General features: G+C 43.7%; 1 protein-coding gene across 1 annotated transcript in view; it reads right to left on the bottom strand.

Moving 5' to 3' along the window:
- Nucleotides 1–6,440: 6,440 nt before the first annotated feature.
- The window catches only part of MYL3 (myosin light chain 3), a 28,233-nt gene continuing 15,264 nt past the window's right edge, over nucleotides 6,441–19,409 (bottom strand). The window contains exons 3-7 of the mRNA XM_081932994.1: nucleotides 19,197–19,346; nucleotides 17,989–18,162; nucleotides 11,984–12,061; nucleotides 10,654–10,690; nucleotides 6,441–6,780 (exon numbers count right to left, since the gene is read on the bottom strand). Coding sequence (XP_081789120.1) covers nucleotides 10,662–10,690; nucleotides 11,984–12,061; nucleotides 17,989–18,162; nucleotides 19,197–19,346 — 431 coding nt within the window. The 3' untranslated portion in view covers nucleotides 6,441–6,780; nucleotides 10,654–10,661. The remainder of the gene's footprint in view (nucleotides 6,781–10,653; nucleotides 10,691–11,983; nucleotides 12,062–17,988; nucleotides 18,163–19,196; nucleotides 19,347–19,409) is intronic.

Below are 19,409 nucleotides of genomic sequence, written 5' to 3'. Positions count from 1 at the left end.
CTTAGAGACTTCCTGGACACGTATTGCTTACATATTGTATACAGGTGGTTCTCAGCTTACGACCACAATTGAGCCCAAAATTTGCATCACTAAATCAGACAGTTCTTAAGGGAGTTTTTCCCCATTTTACGACCGTGCTTTCCACAGTTGTTACGCAAATCACTGCCTTGTTATTTACATAGTTGTTAAGTGAATCTGGGATTCCCTGTGGACTTGTGACCACGAGGATGCTGCAATGATCATGTGAAAAATGGCCCTGTCACTTTTTAAATTGTCATCGTAACTTTGAATGGTCACTAAACGAATGACTGTAAGTTGAGGACTAGCTGTACTTAAAATTTCCCTTTGTTTCTCTTGATTTCTCGACCAAAACATTTTTCAAGCACATTCTTTCCTCTAGTCCTCTGACCGTCTTCTAGCTCCACTACAGGTAGTCCTCGACATACGACCATAATGGTTGTGAGTTATGATGGTCATAAAGCAAGACGTTGCATGACTCCAGGGCATTGCAACTGTCGCAAATTCATGCCGGTTTCCAAGCATCTGAATTCTGATCAGGTGACCCTGGGGATGCTGTGACCGTCGTAAGTGGGAGGACCAGCCGTAAAGGGTAATTTACACTTGGGCCCTTTGCAGTTGACTTGTGTTTACAACGGCTGTGTCCCAGGGTCACGTGATCCCCTTTTGCGAACTTCCGACTAGGAAAGTCAATGGGGGAAGCCCAGATTCACTTAATAACCGTGTGGCTAATTTAACGACTGCGGTGATTCACTTAGCAACGGTGGCAAGAAAAATGGGGCGAAACTCACTCAACCCCTGTCTCGCTTAGCAGGAGAAATTTCAGCCTCAGTTGTGGTGGTAAGTTGAGGACTACCTGCATATAACATAGTAAAGGGGGAGGGGGCTTTGGGGGCTGCTAAGCCAGGAATCTTTGCAAGGGGGGTGGGTGGCAGGGAAGTTGAGTGACAGGACAATAGGAGGGACATGGTGGTGACTCCTTATTTGCCCCTGCAAAGGCTCATGAGATGCCTTCAAATATAGACAATGTGGATATCCAAACTTTAAGCTTATTTTTAGCCCCTTCAGAGGACAACGGTCTCTCGGACACAAAACACACTCAGGGGTGGTGTGTAGGAGGTGTGAACTTTACCATCAGGGCATCTGCCTGCTGGGCCCATCACTCCAGAGCTCAGAATATCAGCCCAATGGGGGCCTTCGATGGGACAAGGCAGCGACGCCTCTTGGGATGGAGACGGCCCAGGAGGGGTTGGGATGGGGGAGGGGGGAGAAGGAGATATTTTGGAAGCAGGGGGTGGGGGGATCGCAGGTCAAGGGCCTTGGGGAAGGGGGCAGAGCCGAGCATCCCAAAATAACTCAAGAGGTCAAGAGGGGAACATGATGGAGGCTGGTGGAGTTTGTGGGTGGGGTGTCGAGTTACTGGAATGCGAGGGTCCCTGGGACAAAGGGAGGAGGGGGAGAAGAATTCGGAAGGGCTGCCAAGAATGCAAAATAGGGAAGAGAGGAGAGGGTCTCTCTTGGGGAATTCTTAAGGGGGGTTTGCTTCTCTTTTCCTGTCCCCCCTCTCCCTCTTCTATTCTTTCTTTCTTTCTTCCTTTCTTCCTTCCTTCCTTCCTTCCTTCCTTTTTGTCTGCCTGTCTGTCAATCTTGCTTGTTCTTTCATTGTTTCTTTTTGTCTTTCTCTCACTCTTTCTTTCTCTTTCTTTCTCTTTCTTTCTCTTTCTTTCTGTCTGTGTCAATCTTGCTTGTTTTTTCTTTATTTATTCCTTTCTTTCTTTCTTTGTCTGTCAATTCTTTCTTTCTATCTTTCTTTCATTCTGCCTGTCTGCCTGTGTCAATCTTTCTTATTCTTTCATTCTTTTTGTTTTTCCCTCACTCTTTCTTTCTCTTTCTTTCTGTCTGTGTCAATCTTGCTTGTTCTTTCTTTTTTTATTCCTTTCTTACTTTGTGTGTCAATTCTTTCTTTCTTTCTTTTTGTCTGCCTGCCTGTCTGTCAACCTTGCTTGTTCTTTCTGTCTGTCACTCTTTCTCTCACTCTTTCTTTCTTTCTTTCTCTTTCTTTCTTTCTTTCTTTTTCTTTCTTTCCTGTTTGTTGCTCTGTGTCAATCTTTCTTGTTCTTGCATTCTTTCTTCTTTCTTTCTCTCACTCTTTCTTTCTTCCTTTCTCTTCCTTTCTTTCTTTCTGTATGTCTGTCAATCCTGCTTGTTCTTTCTTTATTCCTTTCTTTCTTTGTCTGTCAATTATTTCTTTCTGTTAGGCCTGCTTTCTTTCTTTCTTTCTTTCTTTCTTTCTTTCTTTCTTTCTTTCTTTCTTTCTTTCTTTCTTTCTTTCCTGTTTGTCTGTGTCAATCTTTCCTGTTCTGTCTGTCTGTCAATATCTTTTTCTGTCTGTCTGTCAATCTTTCTCTTTTTTCTCTCTCTCTCTCTCTCTCTCTTCCTTCCTCCCTCCCTCCCAATTTCCCCACTCACCTTCTTACCTAGAGTGGGAGAATTGGATCTAACTGGCCATCCCTCTCATTCCTGACTTCAGGAAGAAAGCAACAGACCCCCAAAGAACAAGAAGAATCGTGCAATTTCAGCGAAAACCCAAAGCACGAACAGGGCACCCTGGTTCCTTGTGATATGACCAATATTGTGTCATGAAGTCCTTGTTCATTCTGTGGATTCTCTCTGTGAACCATCCATCATTTCCTCTTTTCTCAGGATTTATTGGGGAAAAAACTTGGAACCAGACTTTTCCACCGATAAGCTAAGCGATCGATAAAGGGAGCCCTCCCCACTTTTTAGAAATGGCTTCTTCCTTGTCGTTGAGCCAATCACTGCCGTTGTTAAGTGAGTAACATGGTCATTAAGTGAATTTGGCTTCTCCGTTGACTTTGCTTGTCAGAAGTTTGCAAAAGGGGATCAGGGACTTCCTTAAACGACCGTCATAAATAGGAGTTAGTGACTTTTTCAGTGCAAATGGTCACTAAATGAATTGTTGTAAATTGAGGACTATAGGATGTGGTTTAGAATGGACCCCCTTTAGGAAAGACCTATGAAAAAAAATTGGGAAGGGGAGTTGCAGTCCTTTACAAAATGGAGAAGGAAGGGAGGGAGGGAGGGAGGGAGGGAAAGAGAAGGAAGGAAGGAGAAAGAGAAGGGGAAGAAGGGAGGGAGGAAAAGAAGAGGAAGGAAGGATATACAAAGAAGCAAGGAAAGAAAATAAAGGAAAGTGGAAAAGAGAAAGAAAGGAAGGAGAGGGAAGGAAGGGAAGGAAGGAAGAAAAAAACTAAAGGAAAGGAAATAGTAAAGGAATGTGAGGAAAAGACAAACAGGAAAAAAGGAGAAAGAGAAGGAAAGGGAGAGAAAAGGAGGGAACAGTGACGTGCAGTCAGGTGAGGCAGGTGAGGCACAGCCTCACCACTCTCATCATGAAAAAAAAAAAGTAAAAGGAAAAAGCTGAGCTAGTTACTGCTTCACCGTGGATGACTCTGCTTAACTGTTAAAAAAAGCTGGAAAAGGTACGTGTGGGTTGGAGGGAGGGGGAGGAATTCAAACTTCATCCTCCTGGTGCTGTGCAGGGCTTTGGGCAAAGGCTGGAGGGAAGGACCCTGGCTTGCTTGTGCTCTCCCTCCCCAAGAGTAGTTTGATTGCAGGCAGAGCCACGTTGTGGGGCCAGTGTGTGTGCTACAGCATGGCTCTTTGCCTGGCTTCCTGCCTCTTCCTGTGGTCTCCTCACTGGTGCTCTCCCTCCCCAAGTGTAGTGACTTCCTCCCCAGGCCCCCATTCATTTCTCTCTCTCACACACACAGCTAGATAAAACTATATAAAAATCTAGCCCAGCTTCACTGATTACAAGTTTGAAAAGGCAACGGGGCTCCACCTGCAATCAAACTACACTTGGGGAGGGAGAGCACAAGCGAGCACTGAGGAGACCACAGGAGGAGGCAGGAAGCCAGGCAAAGAGCCATGCTGTAGTACACACACTTCCCCCCAGCCTCTTTCTTTTGGAAGGCTCAGATCGGCTCCCCTCCGGCTTCTCTGCCTCTCCTCTCACCCCAGCCTGCCAGCAGGAGGTGGTGGGTGGGCTTTATTGTGTTCCAGGCATTTCCCACCCAGACAGCAGGCTGCATTTGCAATGGTGGAGGTGTTTGGGAAAGGCAGCAGGGGAATGGGGGGGGGGATGGCAGAGGAGCTGCTTTCAAGCCACTGGAAAAGATATCCAATCCAACTTTTGTGTGTGGGGGGGTTTGTTTGAGAGTGAGTGAGAGAGGGCAGGGGTAGGAGAGATAGTCCAATCCAACTTCTGTGTGTGTGTGTGTGTGTGTGTGTGTGTGTGTGTGTGTGTGTATGTGTGTGTTTGAGAGAGGGGGAGGAAGGGAGAGAGGGAGGAAGGAGGGGAAGGAGAAGAAAAAGAAAAAGAAAGAAGGAGCAAAGGAGAAAAACAAATGCTGTCGCTTTAAATTGGAACTGAGCATGCCTGGCTGTGGAATTCTGGGAGTTGAAGTCCACAAGTCTATAAATATTTGAAACTCAGCACTGTGTCAGTGCCTCACCAGTCATAAACCTCACCGCACGTCACTGGGAGGGAAGGAAGGAAGGAAGGAAGAAGGGGAAAGAGAAAGGAAGGAAGGAGAAAGAGAAGGAAAGGGAGAGAAAAGGAGGGAAGGATATAAAAAGAAGCAAGGAAAGGAAATAAAGGAAAGGGGAAAAGACAAAGAAAGGAAGGAAGGAGAAAGAGAAGGAAAGAGAGAGAAAAGGAGGGAAGGAAAGGAAGGAAGGAAGAAGGGGAAAGAGAAAGGAAGGAAGGAGAAAGAGAAGGAAAGGGAGAGAAAAGGAGGGAAGGAAGGAAAGGAAGGCGGGAGGAAGGAGGGAAGAAAAGGAAGGAAGGAAGGAAGGAAGGAAGGAGGGAAGAAAAGGAAGGAAGGAAGGAAAGGAAGGCAGGCAGGCAGGCAGGAAGGAAGGAAGGAAGGAAGGAAGGAAGGAAGGAAGGAAGGAAGGAAGGAAGGATCCCTATTCGGGGTTTAGCAGTCAGCCACAAGATTTGCAAGCCTTTCTTAAGCCAGGATCTTGCAAAATTCCTCCCCCTGCAAAGAGCCTTAGAGGGAGGTGGGAGTTTTGGGGACGGCTTCTATGTTGGATCGACCAGAAGCAGAAAGACAGAATTATGGCTTATAATTAAGGGAGAAATTAAGAGTTTTTTGTCTCATTAGGCACAGTTGGAGTCTCATGTTGCAATCAGCAGAAGGATTCCCAGGGCAGAAAGGAGCACCCTCACAGTCATGAGTCGTGACGGTTGTAGAACTGACCTGATTTTTATGACTTTTTTGCAGTGGTCATTAAGCGAACACAGCAGGCATAAGTGGGAACACATCATTCACTAGTTCCGTGAAGTGGGGGTGTTTGTGACTGTCAGAAAGCATCTAAGTTGTAAGTCCCCTTTTTAGGTCGGACCTAACTTCAATCGGTCGCTAAGTGAACAGTCATAAATCGAGGACTACTAAATCCGAATAAGCCAAGATGCAAATTGAGTTTTGTGATATGTGTGGTGCAACTTTGAATAGTTACAACCACAACACTCCATCCATCGCCTCATCCATTGCCTTGCACACTGACACACCAACACGCACACACTCACACAAGCGCACACAAAATTTTGCATCCTCCAACATTTACACCACGTTTGCTCAACTTTTCAAAAAGATTTGCAAAAAATATGGAGACAATCTAATCCACTCACCAAACATAGTAGTTACTCACAACGATTGTTACTCATAGTAGTAAACTACTCATTCATTACTACAGTTAGGAGATGCAATCAGCATGTAAGCATATTGCAGTTGAAACCATTAATAGTTACAAGGATTATTACTCATATCAATAAACTAGTCATTTACTACTACTGGTAGTAGATGTAAACATGTAGTTGTAGTTGAAGCTATTAGGATGATTATTGCTCATACTAGTACGGTACTCTTTATTATTACTGGTGGTAGATATAATCAATGTATTGTAGCTAAAATCATTAATAGTTATAAGGCTTATTATTCCTAGTACTACTCCTTTATTACTACAGGAAAATGTAATAGGGATATGGGTGGATCATAGTGAAAACTATTAAGTTACCAGGATTATTTCCTATAGAAGTAAGCTAATCATGTATTAAATGTAATAGATGGAATATGGTTGAAATTATTAATAGAAGAAATGCTACTCGTGGTAGTAAGCTACTCATTTAGTACTATGGGCAGTAGATGTAATAGATATAGGTAGACTTACTATTGTTCATAAATGCAAGGATAATTTCGCAGAATACATTCATTTACTAGTACAGGTAGACCGTGTATAAGTAGATCAGGTAGATACAACAGGGAGGTTGTTTATAGTAATAAAGTGTTCTTTTACTACTAACAGGTAGATTTAATAGATACATGAGAGGGTCATATTCAGCACTTTTAATCATTTCAAGGACCAATTTTCAGAGTAGTAAACAACTCATTCACTACTACAGGTAGTACAGACAATGTAATTGCCAATTGCGTCCTGCAGAGAACTTAGATGTTGCAAGGTTCCCACAAGGAGTAGCGGAATTCTTCCTCAGAGGCTGGGGAAATACAATTTGCAAGTTGATAGCCGTAGAGGAGTCAGGCAGGGAGGACAGGAAAAGATAGTAGGGTTGGAGTGAGGAATAACTAGGTGGAGTTTAAAATCCCATTCCAGAAGGACAGAAGTCCATCCAAAGACATCCAAAACCTCCATCCCGTAAGGAAGTAAACAATCCTGAAAACCAAAAGATGAAGAGTTAGCCAACATACACCAGGTAGACTCTACTTCATCTCTACTCCATACTCTGCAGTTCATGTTTACTCCACTTTCTTCAGTTCATGACTCCATATTTACTATGCTCCCTGAGGTTCCACCACTCTAACTTTACTCACTGGGGTTCCAAGTATTTGCTAATCAACTGTGGCAGAAAAGGTTGTAAAAATAGCCGTGACTCACTTAACAACTGTCTTGCTTAACAAAAGAAATTCTGGCACTAATTGTGATTGAAGCTTGAGGACTAAAAATTGGTATTCATCAGCCAGAAGGGAAGGGAATATGGAAGGGAAGAGGGAAGGAAGGGAAGGAAAAAAGAGAATGAAGGAAGACAAAGGCATAGAGAGGGTTGGAAGGAAGGAAAAGAAAGAAGGGACGGAGGAAGGAAGGAGTGAGCAAAGGAGTGAGCAAAAGAAGGAGGAAGAAAGAAAAAGAAAGAGAAGGAAGAATGAAAGAGAGGGAGCGAAGGACAAAAGTAAGGAAGGAAAAGAAAGAAGGAGGGAAGGAAGAAAGAAAGGAAGGAGGAAGGGAAGGAAGGAAAAGAAACAGAAGAAGGGAAGGAAGGAGGGAAAGAAGGAAGGAAGATGATGGCGAGAGAGAGAGAGACAAGGAAAACAGTAAATTCACATCTTCTTCAAGTTGCTCCCATTCAGTACTTGAAAACCCTTAAAACCTGGGAAAACGGCCAATTTCTCAGCTGGCGCCTTTCCAGATGTGGAGCTGGGTGAGCGCTTGATGGGGGGGGGTTGTCCCAAAAATACATGGAAGGGGGGGGGGAGCCAATTGCTGCCTGTAATTCTGTTGTTATGACCTGTGCACCAAGCAGAATCTGTGGGTGGGCTGAGCATCCCAGAGCTTTCGGTGAAGACACAACAAGGGACCCACAAACAAACAAAAAACACCGACCTTTGCAAAGCAACCGGACGGCCGTGGGTCCAAGACAGAGGAGAGCCCTTAGCCTAGGCAGGATCCCACCCCCACCCCCACCCGGACTTAAATTTCTTACACTACTTTTGATTTTTCACGCTGTCCGAAGAGCTGCAGGAGCAAAAAAAAGCAACAGGAGACAATCAAAAGCAACTGTTGCATGGTTTCAGGGAAGGGGAAGATGTAGGGAAGGAAAGAAGGAAGAAGAAGAAGAGAGAAGGTGGAAGAAAAGGGGATGGGAAAGAAAGGAGGGAAGAAGGGAAAAAAGAGAAAGAAGGATGGAGAAACAGAAGGAAGGAAAGAAGAAGCAGAAGAGGAAGAAAGGGGAAAAGGAAGAAGGGGAAGAGAGAAGCAGAAGAGAAGAAGGGAGGGAGGGACAAAGGAAAAGAAGGGAGGGAGGGTGGGAGAAAGGAAGGAAACAAACAGAGAAGAAGAAGAGAGATGGCAGAAGAAAGAAAAAGGAAAGAAAGGATGAAGAAGGAAGAAAAGAGAGAAGGAAGGAGAGGCAGAAGGAAGGGAGGGAGGCAGGAAGGAAAGAGGGAGGGAAGGAAGGATGGGAGGGAAGGAGGAAAAGAATGGAGGAAAATTGAAAAGAGAAAGACAGGGAAAGGGAAAAAGGAGGGAAAGAAGGAAGGAATGAAAGAAGGAGGGAAGGATGAAAGTAAGGAAAGAGAAGGAGGGAAGAAAGGAAGGAAAGCTTATCCCTGCATTTCATAGCAATGCCTGGCCTGATTTTTCACTTCATTCCTTCACTCCCTGGGACTTTGGGAGAATAGATAAGGACCCCAGTAAAAAAATAAGAACCCATCCCACCAATCTGAGCCCGTCATAACTCGAGTCATTCCAGATTTCACTAAGCAAACAAGATCAGGAACTTGGAGGTGATAAATGAACAAGAACGGACAAACAACAGGAACAGATAAAGCCAGCTGTTTTCTCTCGATTTATCTAGGGAATGTTACCCACACATTTTCATTCTTGCAGAAAAAACCCGGGTCAAACTTTTCCCAAGAGGGGGAAAAAAATAAATCTGTATAATTAACACGGCTTCTGAGTCATCCCAAGACTGGGGCAAAGAGTTGCTGGTTGTTGACTTCCCAAAAAATATAACACAAAACTCATCTTCAGCGTTTGTGATGGAAAGACACAACACTTGCCAATAAGCAAGATTCTGGTTGCAAAAATTCTTTCTCCGTCTTCAAATACCCCCCCCCCTTTTTTTTTTAACGACCGTGTGTTTCTCTTAGCAGCCGCAGTGATTCATGCAACGCCTGTGGTCAAAGAAAGTCACAAAGTGGGACCTGACTCACTTAACAACTGCCTTGCTTAGTGGCAGGCATTCGAACCCTGATTGTGGTCATAACTCAAGGACTAGTCTGTGACCACATCATTGCGTTGAATGTAAATTGTCTTGGGTGCATCTCGCTCAGAGGGCAGGTATTTTGCAATACAGGTAGTCCTCAACTTATAACAGTTCATTTAGTGACCGTTCAAAGTTTAAGTTACAACAGCACTGGAAAAAGGGACTTATGACCATTTTTCACACTTATGACAATTGTAGCATCCCCATGTTCACATCATCAAAATTCGGTCGCTTGGCAACTGACTCATATTTATGACTGTTGCAGTGTCCTAGGAGGGTCATGTGATCCCCTTTTGCAACCTTCTGATGAGCAAAGTTAATGGGGGGGGAGCAGGATTCACTTAATGACTGTGTGACTCACTTAACAACTGTGGTGATTCACTTAACAACTGTGGCAAGAAAGGTCACAAAATGAGGCAAAACTCACTTCATCACTTTCTCGCTTAGCAATGGAAGTTTTGAGCTCAGTCGTGGTCGTAAGTCGAGGAATACCTGCATATGATTTCAGGCTTAGATTCGAATTGCTTGAGGATTTCTCTGAAATTATTCTCTCCAATTATTCATTTGGCTTCAACTCCATTTTTAGCATTTAAATTTGCATCAATAAAGAAGAAATCACTGGAAGGTCATGGAAGCTGCAACGACGGAAAATGAAAACAATGCTCGACTTACGACCACAAGGGAGCCCAAAAGTTTCTGTTGTTAAGCGAGACATTTGTTAAGTGAGTTTTGCTCTGTTTTGCCTTTCTTGCCACCATTATTAAGTGAATCACTGTGGTTGGTAAGTTAATACCGTGGACGTTAAGCAAATCCGGCTTCCACATTGACTTTGCTTGCCCGAAGGTCTCCAAAGGGGATGACGTAACCCTGGGGACAGAGGTGGGTCGCTACCAGTTTGCACAGGTTCAGGCGAACCGATAGTAGAAATCGCGACTGGGTAGGGATGACAGGCTGGCCACGCCCTTGAAACACAATTCTCTGGTCACCACGGCATGTTTGTTTGTTTTTTGCATTTTTAATGTTCTGTCCATGCGCACGGAAGCATCACACCGGCAGTAACGCCGGCAAAAACCTACCCCAGCCCCGGGACACTGCAACCGTCATAAATATGAGTCAGTTGCCAAGCGCCTGAGCCCCTGTGCACAGGGTTGTAGCTGTGAAAAACGGTCGTACGTCACATTTTTCTGCACCGTTCTAACATCCCCTAAACCAGGGGTGTCCAAAGTTGGGAACTTTAAGACTTGTGGACTTCAACTCCCAGAATTCCCCAGCCAGCTGGCTGGGGAATTCTGGGAGTTGAAGTCCACAAGTCTTAAAGTTCCCAACTTTGGACACCCCTGCCCTAAACGAACTGTTGTGAATCGAGGACTTCCTGTATTTCCTTCAGTTTGACGGAAAAAGAAACGGCGGCCACGGTTTCTGAGCTTTGCAGAGCTAAGGAAACAGGAAGCATTATCTGAGACTCAATCAGCTGCCAGGCTGAGACTGAAAAAGAAGTAAACAAAAGCTGCAGAAGGGAAGAATTAAGATAAGGATCCCCTTACCTGCCATTTTAACTCGCCATGATGTGTTTCACGAAGGCTGAAATAAATAGAGGGGGGGGGAAAGGGAGGGTGAGTGATTGCACGAATGTCACTTTTCTGCAGGTAATAAATCCCCAAATCTCCCAGATTTTTTACACCATCTCTAGGAAACATGTTCCCCATTGGGTCGTGGTTTGGGCGATATCTGCTTAACTGAGCAGAGGAATAGAATGACTGGGAGCAACCTCTGAGTTCCTGCTGGCTTCCCCAATGCCTTTCTTTGTGCGAACTGAACGGAATCATCAGAAATTTTTCCTTCCCTCCCTCTCTATCCTTCTCTTTCTTTTTTCCTTCCATCTGTCCATCCTTCCTTCTTTCTTTCCCTCTCTTTCCCTCCTCTCCCTTCCTCCCTCTTTTTCTTCCTTCCTTCCCCTCTCCTCCGTTCCTCTTTTCCTTTCTTTGATTCCTCCTTCCCTATTCCTTTGTTCCTCTCTCCTTTCCATATGTTGATCCTTCCTTCTTTCTGTCTCTTCCTCTCCCCTCCCTTTCTTTCTCATCTGTCCTTTCCTTCCTTTCCTTTTCTCTCCTCCCTTTCCCCCTTCCTTCCTTCCTCCCTTCCCTCCCTCTCTTCGCTGTCTAGCAAACAGGTAAGGAAGTGAGGGATTACTAGACTGACTGGGAAATTGTCACGGAACATTGCAAGTGAAGATCACATGACCACAGAGGCAGCAGCCTATCAGCCAAGAAGCGGTCCGTAGGCCTCATCTTCCCCAAATGTCATTTTCTCTAGAATCCTGGCTCCCAGGCTTTGGATCTATTCTCTAAGTCACCCCTTTGAGGTATCTTAGTTCAAGAACGGTTGTCCTCTGATGCGCCATTTTGCCCAATCAGAGGTCACAACAACAGGAGGGTTTTTTTAGCACACTAAATTCTAATTGTCCTGAAAATCTAATCCTTTAAAAAGATTTGATGATGCCGTTTCACGGTGGGTATTATTCCCCCCCCCAACTCATTACATTTTGATGATTGTGTTTTTCCTCCGAGAAGTGCAAGGAATGATGGTGTGACATCCTCCAGCCCACCCCCTCCTATAAACTGGACTTTAAAATCACTTAGACAGCCCGAATTATTTATATCCCACCGGGACAATTTTTCTGGTCCCCACGTCTGGGCAGGAACTGGCGAGCTATCATTTATTCCATCCTGTCTTCCCTATTGATCTTTCTCATAAAAGCGATTTATAATCTGCCCCCCTCCCCCCCCACCCGTCATTCTTCAAGGAGGTCAAATCCCAAGGAGAACATCAAAGCTCGGCTTGACCCCAACACCACTGCAGAAGGAACCACCTCACCTTCATAATTGATACACCCATTAGAGTCTTCTTGGCCTGCCATTAATTTATCAACTTCTTCCTCGGTTAATCTTTCTCCTGGGGGAAAAAAAACAACAACGGAGGAAAAGAGAAAATAATTCAAAATTTGATGAATGCCCGCAGGTCTTTGAAGTCTTCAGAGGTTCATCTACTCAGAGCAACGACAGGAATTATCTTCTATTGTTGAAATAGGAAAGAGCAGAATCGAAGGTTTAAAACTTCGGGCATTCCTTGACTTACGACCGTTCACTTAGTGACTGTTGGAACTTACAACGGCAATGAAAAAAATGGGCTGATGGCCAGTCGTTGCAAATACAGGTTGTCCTCGACTTAATGGATGCTGCTAAGCGAGACAGTTGTTAGGTGAACTTTGTCCCATTTTGTGACCTTTTTTGTCGCCGTTGTTATGTGAATCACTGCGGTTGTTCAGTTAGTCACACGTTCGTCAGGTGAATCTGGCTTCCCCGCTGACTTTGCTCATTGGGAGGTCGCGAAAATGTCATTAAGGGGGACATTGCAACTGCCATAAGTATGAGACACTTGCCAAGCCTTTGATTTTTTTTCTTGGTAGAGGTTTTTTTTTTTCATTTTCATAACATATAATCACATGTATACTATTACATAGCCATCATCGTATTGTATTATTAAATGTTTACATCAATTCATCTTACCAACAACTCCCAAAACACAATTATTAGCTCTTCTGCTCTCCATACACCATGTTTATACCTTATCCATCACTTTCTTCTCCCTCTCTGTCCTCCCCCTACCTACCTCCTTTCTTCCTTCTGTCATCTTTCCCTTCTCTACTTCCCCTTCCTCTCTCCTTCTCCTCTCTCCCCTTTCCACTCCTCCTTTCTCTCCTCCTTTTCCCCACTTCCTTCCCCTCTCTCCTATCCCTCTCTTCTTCCCTCCTCTCTCCTCTACTTCACACTCTTCATCTCATTTACTTGGTGTGTTTCAGCTTCTGAGTGAGCTCCATTTTATGCTGATGGTATTTATAATTCTTTTTCAGTATACATATTTAATTTTAGCATATATTCTCCTCCTTTCTTTTTTAAAAAAAAGTAGAACAAAAAAGTATGCAAATTAAACAATTACAATTAAACCACCACCATCACCACGCCTAATTTTGGTCGAGATATACACCTGGTTACCATTACCAGCTATTCTCATCCTTATCTTTATATAATTACATACACTCTTACCTGCCCCCGATTTGTGATTCTGTCTTTAAATCTCAATATTTTCCCATTGTAGATATATTTCATGTTCCCTCTTCACTTTTCCATGTCTTGGATTAGATTACCCTTAATTGTCTATAAGTGGCAAAACTCATTGATCAATTCCCTTAATCAATTATATAGACCGATAAGCGGTAAACATCTCACTTTATTCATCATCTTAAAAGTTCTCTATATATCCATGTTTCATATATTTAACCCATGCTTAGTTATCCTCCTATTGTCATTTTCAATCAATTCGCAACTCAGTTTAATTATCATATATACAATATAATACAATACAATAACAGAGTTGGAAGGGACCTTGGAGGTCTTCTACTCCAACCTTCTGCCTAGGCAGGAAACCCTATACCATTTCAGACAAATGGCTATCCAACAACTTCTTAAAGACTTCCAGTGTTGGGGCATTCACAACTTCTGGAGGCAAATTCTGTTCCACTGATTCATTCTTCTCACTGTCAGGAAGTTTCTCCTCAGTTCTAAATTGCTTCTCTCCTTGATTAGTTTCCATCCATTGCTTCTTGTTCTACCCTCAGGTGCTTTGGAGAATAGTTTGACTCCCTCTTACAATACAATAGTAGAGTTGGAAGGGACCTTGGAGGCCTTCTAGTCCAACCCCCCGCCTAGGCAGGAAACCCTATACCGTTTCAGACAAATGGCTATCCAACATCTTCTTAAAGACTTCCAGTGTTGGGGCATTCACAACTTCTGGAGGCAACTTCTGTTCCACTGATTAATTCTTCTAACTGTCAGGAAGTTTCTCCTCAGTTCTAAGTTGCTTCTCTCCTTGATTAGTTTCCACCCATTGCTTCTTGTTCTACCTTCAGGTGCCTTGGAGAATAGCTTGACTCCCTCTTCTTTGAGGCAACCCCTGAGAGTTATTTAGTTTATCTTTCCATTATTATATTCAACCAATTATCAACTCCATTTTATTTTCATATTTAGGGCTAAAACCCTTATCTTGCTTTATATTTTCCCATATCTAGATATCTGATTTTTTTCCTAGTAAGTCTTTTGTCTCACTTCTCTATTCCTGTCTTCTCTCTTTTCTTTCTTTTGACATCGCCACTCACATCAATTTTCCCCAGGCCACCCTTACAAGAATATTTTATATTTATCTTTGCTGGGGCATAACCTCCTACTTCAATTTTCCTTATGCCAGTAACAACCTCCAAACCCACTTTTGTCTGCTTTTTACTCCCTTTTATTGGGACACCTCCTCTTTTTACAGTTTTCCCTATACCACTGCCAAAACCGATGGAGTTTTTTTGTCTGGTTTTTATTTCCCTCCATTTCTCCCCCTTGGTTGTCTTGCCCTCTTCTTCTTTGAGGTCTTCTTTAGATATCTGTTTCTCTGGATTCAGAATTCTATTTAGGCTTGATATTACTAATTTGTGCATTTTTTTTTTAATAATTTCATGTAGTTCTTCTAATTCCAGCTTTCCTTGATGCCCAGTTCCCGGATTGTAGTTAGTTATACAAATCTTATTTCCAAATTCTGGTGCACTTTAAATTTAGTTAATCCAACTACTTTGAAACAAGAAAAGAAGCTGAGGCCATCAATCTTTTCCTGAAGAGAGCAGAGAGAAAAAGAAGAAGAAGAAGAAAGAGGAGGGGAAAAAACTTTCCTATTTGCCTAATCTTGAGTCTGGTATTTATTCTTTCCTTTAATAACTGGCCAAAATAAATCACTTGTAGCAAACTTGCAATCAGCCCAGAAGTTTCTCTTGCCTCCTAGTTTCCCAAATTCTGATTTATGGCAGTTGGTTAATTAAAACTTCCAGCACAGTCAAGGTTAAGTTATCCGTTATCAGTTGGAAGACAGTGCTTTTTTTCTTAATTATATTAGCTGGAAGGAATTCAAACAAAGTGAAAGTAAACCTTTCAGAATGTTGGTTTCTTTTTCAAATCCAAACCAAATTTAAAGTTTATAATTGAGTGGGTTTGTCACTCCTCTGCTTTCTCTCCTTCTGTCCAAAAAACGTTTCAAACAAGGAGCTTCTGGGAGGAGGGGGGGGGGCTGGTGTTACAACCCTCCATTTTCCTTTCTTCCTTTCATTTTGGAAAAAGAAAGTCCCGGTTTGACCCTCAATATTATTCATGTTCTCAAGATTTATTTGCCTTTTCCAGGTTTAATTAAATAAATTTAATTTAATTAATTAATGCTGCGGGTTAGATAGGTTTTCTTACCCAGTCTGTCATCTCTTCCACTCCTGTTCCATTTGCTTGACAAAAAGGCAGCATCTTATCAGCTATGTTGAAGGTTGCTGCCCCGACTCCGATTCATAGGTAAATCTCTGACCTGCAAGCGATCTGTTGCTTCCCTCTGGGTCAGGTAAGATGCTGCCCTTCTTCGCTCCCCGCCTCCTCCAGGGCGGGGTCCTGATGCTAAAGGATCTTGGAGATGGATTGCCAGACGGGTTTCATGTGAGGCTCTTAAGAGCCCAAACCCCACACACACACCTGTCCAGCTGAAGCACTTCCCGCTACTGACCTTCCTGGTTGGCTTTCTAAATTTTAAATTTTGGGGTTTTAAACTGGTTTTAGAATTGTTTTTAATTATTTAATTAGTTTGGGTTGTATATACAGACGGTATGTGTGCGTTGTTGTGTCTGATGTTTTATGTTATGTTTTGTTGTTCATACACGAACGGTCTGTACACCGCCCCGAGTCCCTACGGGGAGAGGGGGAGGTCTAAAAATTTAATAAACCTAAACCTAAACCTGTCCTGTCCAAGCCTCTGAATTTTGATCACCTGACTATTGCAATAGTCGTAAGTGTGAAAAAAAATGTAATTTAGAACAGTCACTAAGCAGACTGCTATAAGTTTTTATAACAGTAATACCTTTTGCATTATAACCTGTAATACCTTTTATAACCTGTAATACCTTTTAACCGTTTTTAATGTCTTTTTAAATGTTTAATTGTAATACCCGTTTCAATGGTGAGCTGCCCAGATTTGATTGCTGGGATGGGCGGCTGTAAAAACCAAATAAATAAAAATGAAAATAAATGAATAAATGGCAACATCCCAATGATCAACTGATCAAAATTTGGGTGCTTGGCCACTGGAATGAACTTATGTCGCTTGCAGCATCCATGGCAGTTCACGGGATCACCATTTTGAGACCTTCCCTGCTGGCCTCTGGCAAGCAAAGTCAATGGGGGAAGCTGGATTCGCTTAACGGCCGTGCTGATTTGTTTTAAAATGGTGGTGCAGTGGTTAGAGTGCCGGCTACTTCAGATGCCTGCCGGCTGCCTGCAATTTAGCAATTCGAATCTCACCAGGCTCCAGGTTGACTCAGCCTCCCGCCCTTCCGAGGTGGGTAAAATGAGGACCCAGATTGTTGGGGGGCAAATAGGCTGACTCTGTAAACTGCTTAGAGAGGGCTGTAAAGCACTGTAAAGCAGTATATAAGTCTAAGGGCTATTGCTATTTTCCTTCCTTCCTTCCTTCCTTCCTTCCTTCCTTCCTTCCTTCCTTCCTTCCTTCCCTCCTTCCTTCCTTCCTTCCTTTCTCCCTCCCTCCCTCCCTCTCTCCCTCCCTCCCTCCTATTGTGCCCAGTGGTTAGAATACAGTATTGCAGGCTAATTCTGCCTACTGCAAACAGTTCGAGTCCCACCAGGCTCCAGGTTGACTCAGACTTCCGTCCTTCCGAGGTGGGTAAAATGAGGACCCGGATTGTTGGGGGGCAAGAAGCTGACTCTATAAACTTCTTAGAGAGGGCTATAAAAGCACTGTGAAGTGGCATATAAGTCTAAGGGCTATTGCTATTTTCCTTCCTTCCTTCCCTCCTTCCTTCCTTCCTTCCTTTCTCCCTCCCTCCCTCTCTCCCTCCTTCCCTCCCTCCCATTGTGCCCAGTGGTTAGAATACAGTATTGCAGGCTAATTCTGCATACTGCAAACAGTTCGAGTCCCACCAGGCTCCAGGTTGACTCAGACTTCCGTCCTTCCGAGGTGGGTAAAATGAGGACCCGGATTGTTGGGGGGCAAGAGGCTGGCTCTGTAAACCGCTTAGAAGGGGCTGTTAAAGCACTATGCAGCAGAGAAGGAAGGAGGTAGGGAGGGGGATGAGAGAGGGTAGAAGAAAGTGAACGCACAAATATAGTGGACGGAGAGCAAAAGGGCCAATAACTGGGGTTTTTCCCTTTTTCTTACGGGGAGTTGATGGTAAGATGAATTGATGTAAACATTTAATAATACAATACGATGTTGGCTATTGTAATAGCATTCATGTGATTATATGTTATGAAAATGAAAAAATGAAAAACTTTATAAAGTACTATGCAGCAGTATATAAGTCTCAGTGTTATTGCTATTTTCCTTTCTTTCCTCCCTCCCTTCTTTTTCCTTCACAGTGGTTAGAATGCAGCACTGCTCACTGCCAGTAGTTCGAATCTCACCAGGCTCAAGGTTGACTCAGCCTTCCAATCCTTTGAAAGTCAGTAAAATGAAGCCCCAAATTGTTGGGGGGGAGGGGGGGCCAATAGGCGGCCTCTGTAAACCGCTTAGAGAGGGCTGTAAAAGCACTGAAGCGGTATATAAGTCTAAGGGCTATTGCTGTTGCTAAAACCCTGGTAATTTTTGTTTTAAAAAGAGCTTAGCAACGGGGATTCTGGTGGGTGGTCGTAAGTCGGGGACTTCCTCTTTGCACGCAAATCTAGGTGAGAAAAAACGGTGCAGGGAAAGTCTGTTTCCCTTCTCATGCTGGAGGCCTCCCGCAGGGCCAGAGGCCTTACCAAGAGTTGCCAAGACGTGGCGGAGTTCGGCTCCCATCACGGTTCCGTTTCCTTCTTTGTCGAAGACACGCAGTCCTTCCACGAAGTCCTCAAAGGTCCCCGTGTCTTTGGTCTTGGCGATGTGCTGGAGCATGGGCAGGAACGTGTCAAAGTCCAACATCTTGCTGTTCATTTCTGCCCGAAAGAGGAGAAAGATGCATTTCACCCACACGGCTCACCACCACACCGGAAAGCAAACTCTTAGCGGAATAACGGCAGAGTTGGAAGGAACATCGGAGGTCCTCTAGTCCAACCCCCTGCTCGAACAGGAGACCCTGGACTATCTTGGACAAAAGGGCTGTCTGGTCTCTTATTGATAACTTCCAGGGATGGAGGCAAGCCATTGCAGTCATTAAGCAAGTGCTGCAGTCATTTAAGCAATTGCTACAGTCGTTAAGCGAATACTGCCATTGTTAAGCAAATGCTGCAGTCATTAAACAAGTACTGCAGTTGTTAAGTGAATGCTGCAGTCATTAAGTGATTGCTACAGTCGTTAAGCAAACACTGCAGTCATTAAGCAAACACTGCAGTTATTAAACAAACACTGCAGTCGTTAAACAAATGCTGCAGTCGTTAAGCGAACACTGCAGTAATTAAATACACTGCAGTCGTTAAGGGAACACTGCAGTCATTAAACAAACACCACAGTCATTAAGTGAACTCTGCAGTTGTTAAGCGAACACTGCCATTGTTAAGCAAACACTGCAGTCATTAAACAAACACCGCAGTTACTGCTGTAGTAACTAAGTGATTGCTACAGTTGCTAAGCAACACTGCAGTTTTTAAACAAACACTGCCGTTGTTAAGCGAATGCTGCAGTCGTTAATTGAACACTGCAGTAATTAAACACCACAGTTGTTAAATGAGCACTGCAGTTGCTAAGCGAACACTGCCATTGTTAAGCAAATACTGCAGTCATTAAACAAACACCGCAGTTGTTAAGTTAGTGCTGCAGGTATTTAGTGATTGCTACAGTTGTTAAGCAAACACTGCAGTCATTAAGTGAACCCTGCAGTTATTAAACAAACCCTGCAGTCATTAAGCGAATGCTGCAGTCGCTAAATGAACACTGGAGTTATTAAACAAACCCTGCAGTCGTTAAGTGATAAACCCTCCAAAAAAACTGCATTTGCCAATTGTCCCACCCCATGGAAAAGGGTCTCACTGACCATCTGGTTTTGGGCGTCCAAGGACTTTATGGACTTCTGCCTGGGTGGGATTCTGGCCACAGGACCTCAGGACGTCCCCGCATTGCCCGTAAGTGATTTTCAGTTCACCCTTCTGAGTCCGGTCGAAGAGTTCAAAAACCTCCCTGAATTCTGAAGAGGGCAAGAAAAACAACAGAACCAGTAGGTCAACATTTTGAATTTCACCACTGACTT

This window comes from Natrix helvetica (genome assembly GCF_964273705.1).
Source record: "Natrix helvetica genome assembly, chromosome: Z".
NCBI lineage: Eukaryota > Metazoa > Chordata > Lepidosauria > Squamata > Natricidae > Natrix > Natrix helvetica.
Note: the sequence above shows the minus strand (reverse complement) of the source record. Positions and strands in the feature narration are given on the sequence as shown.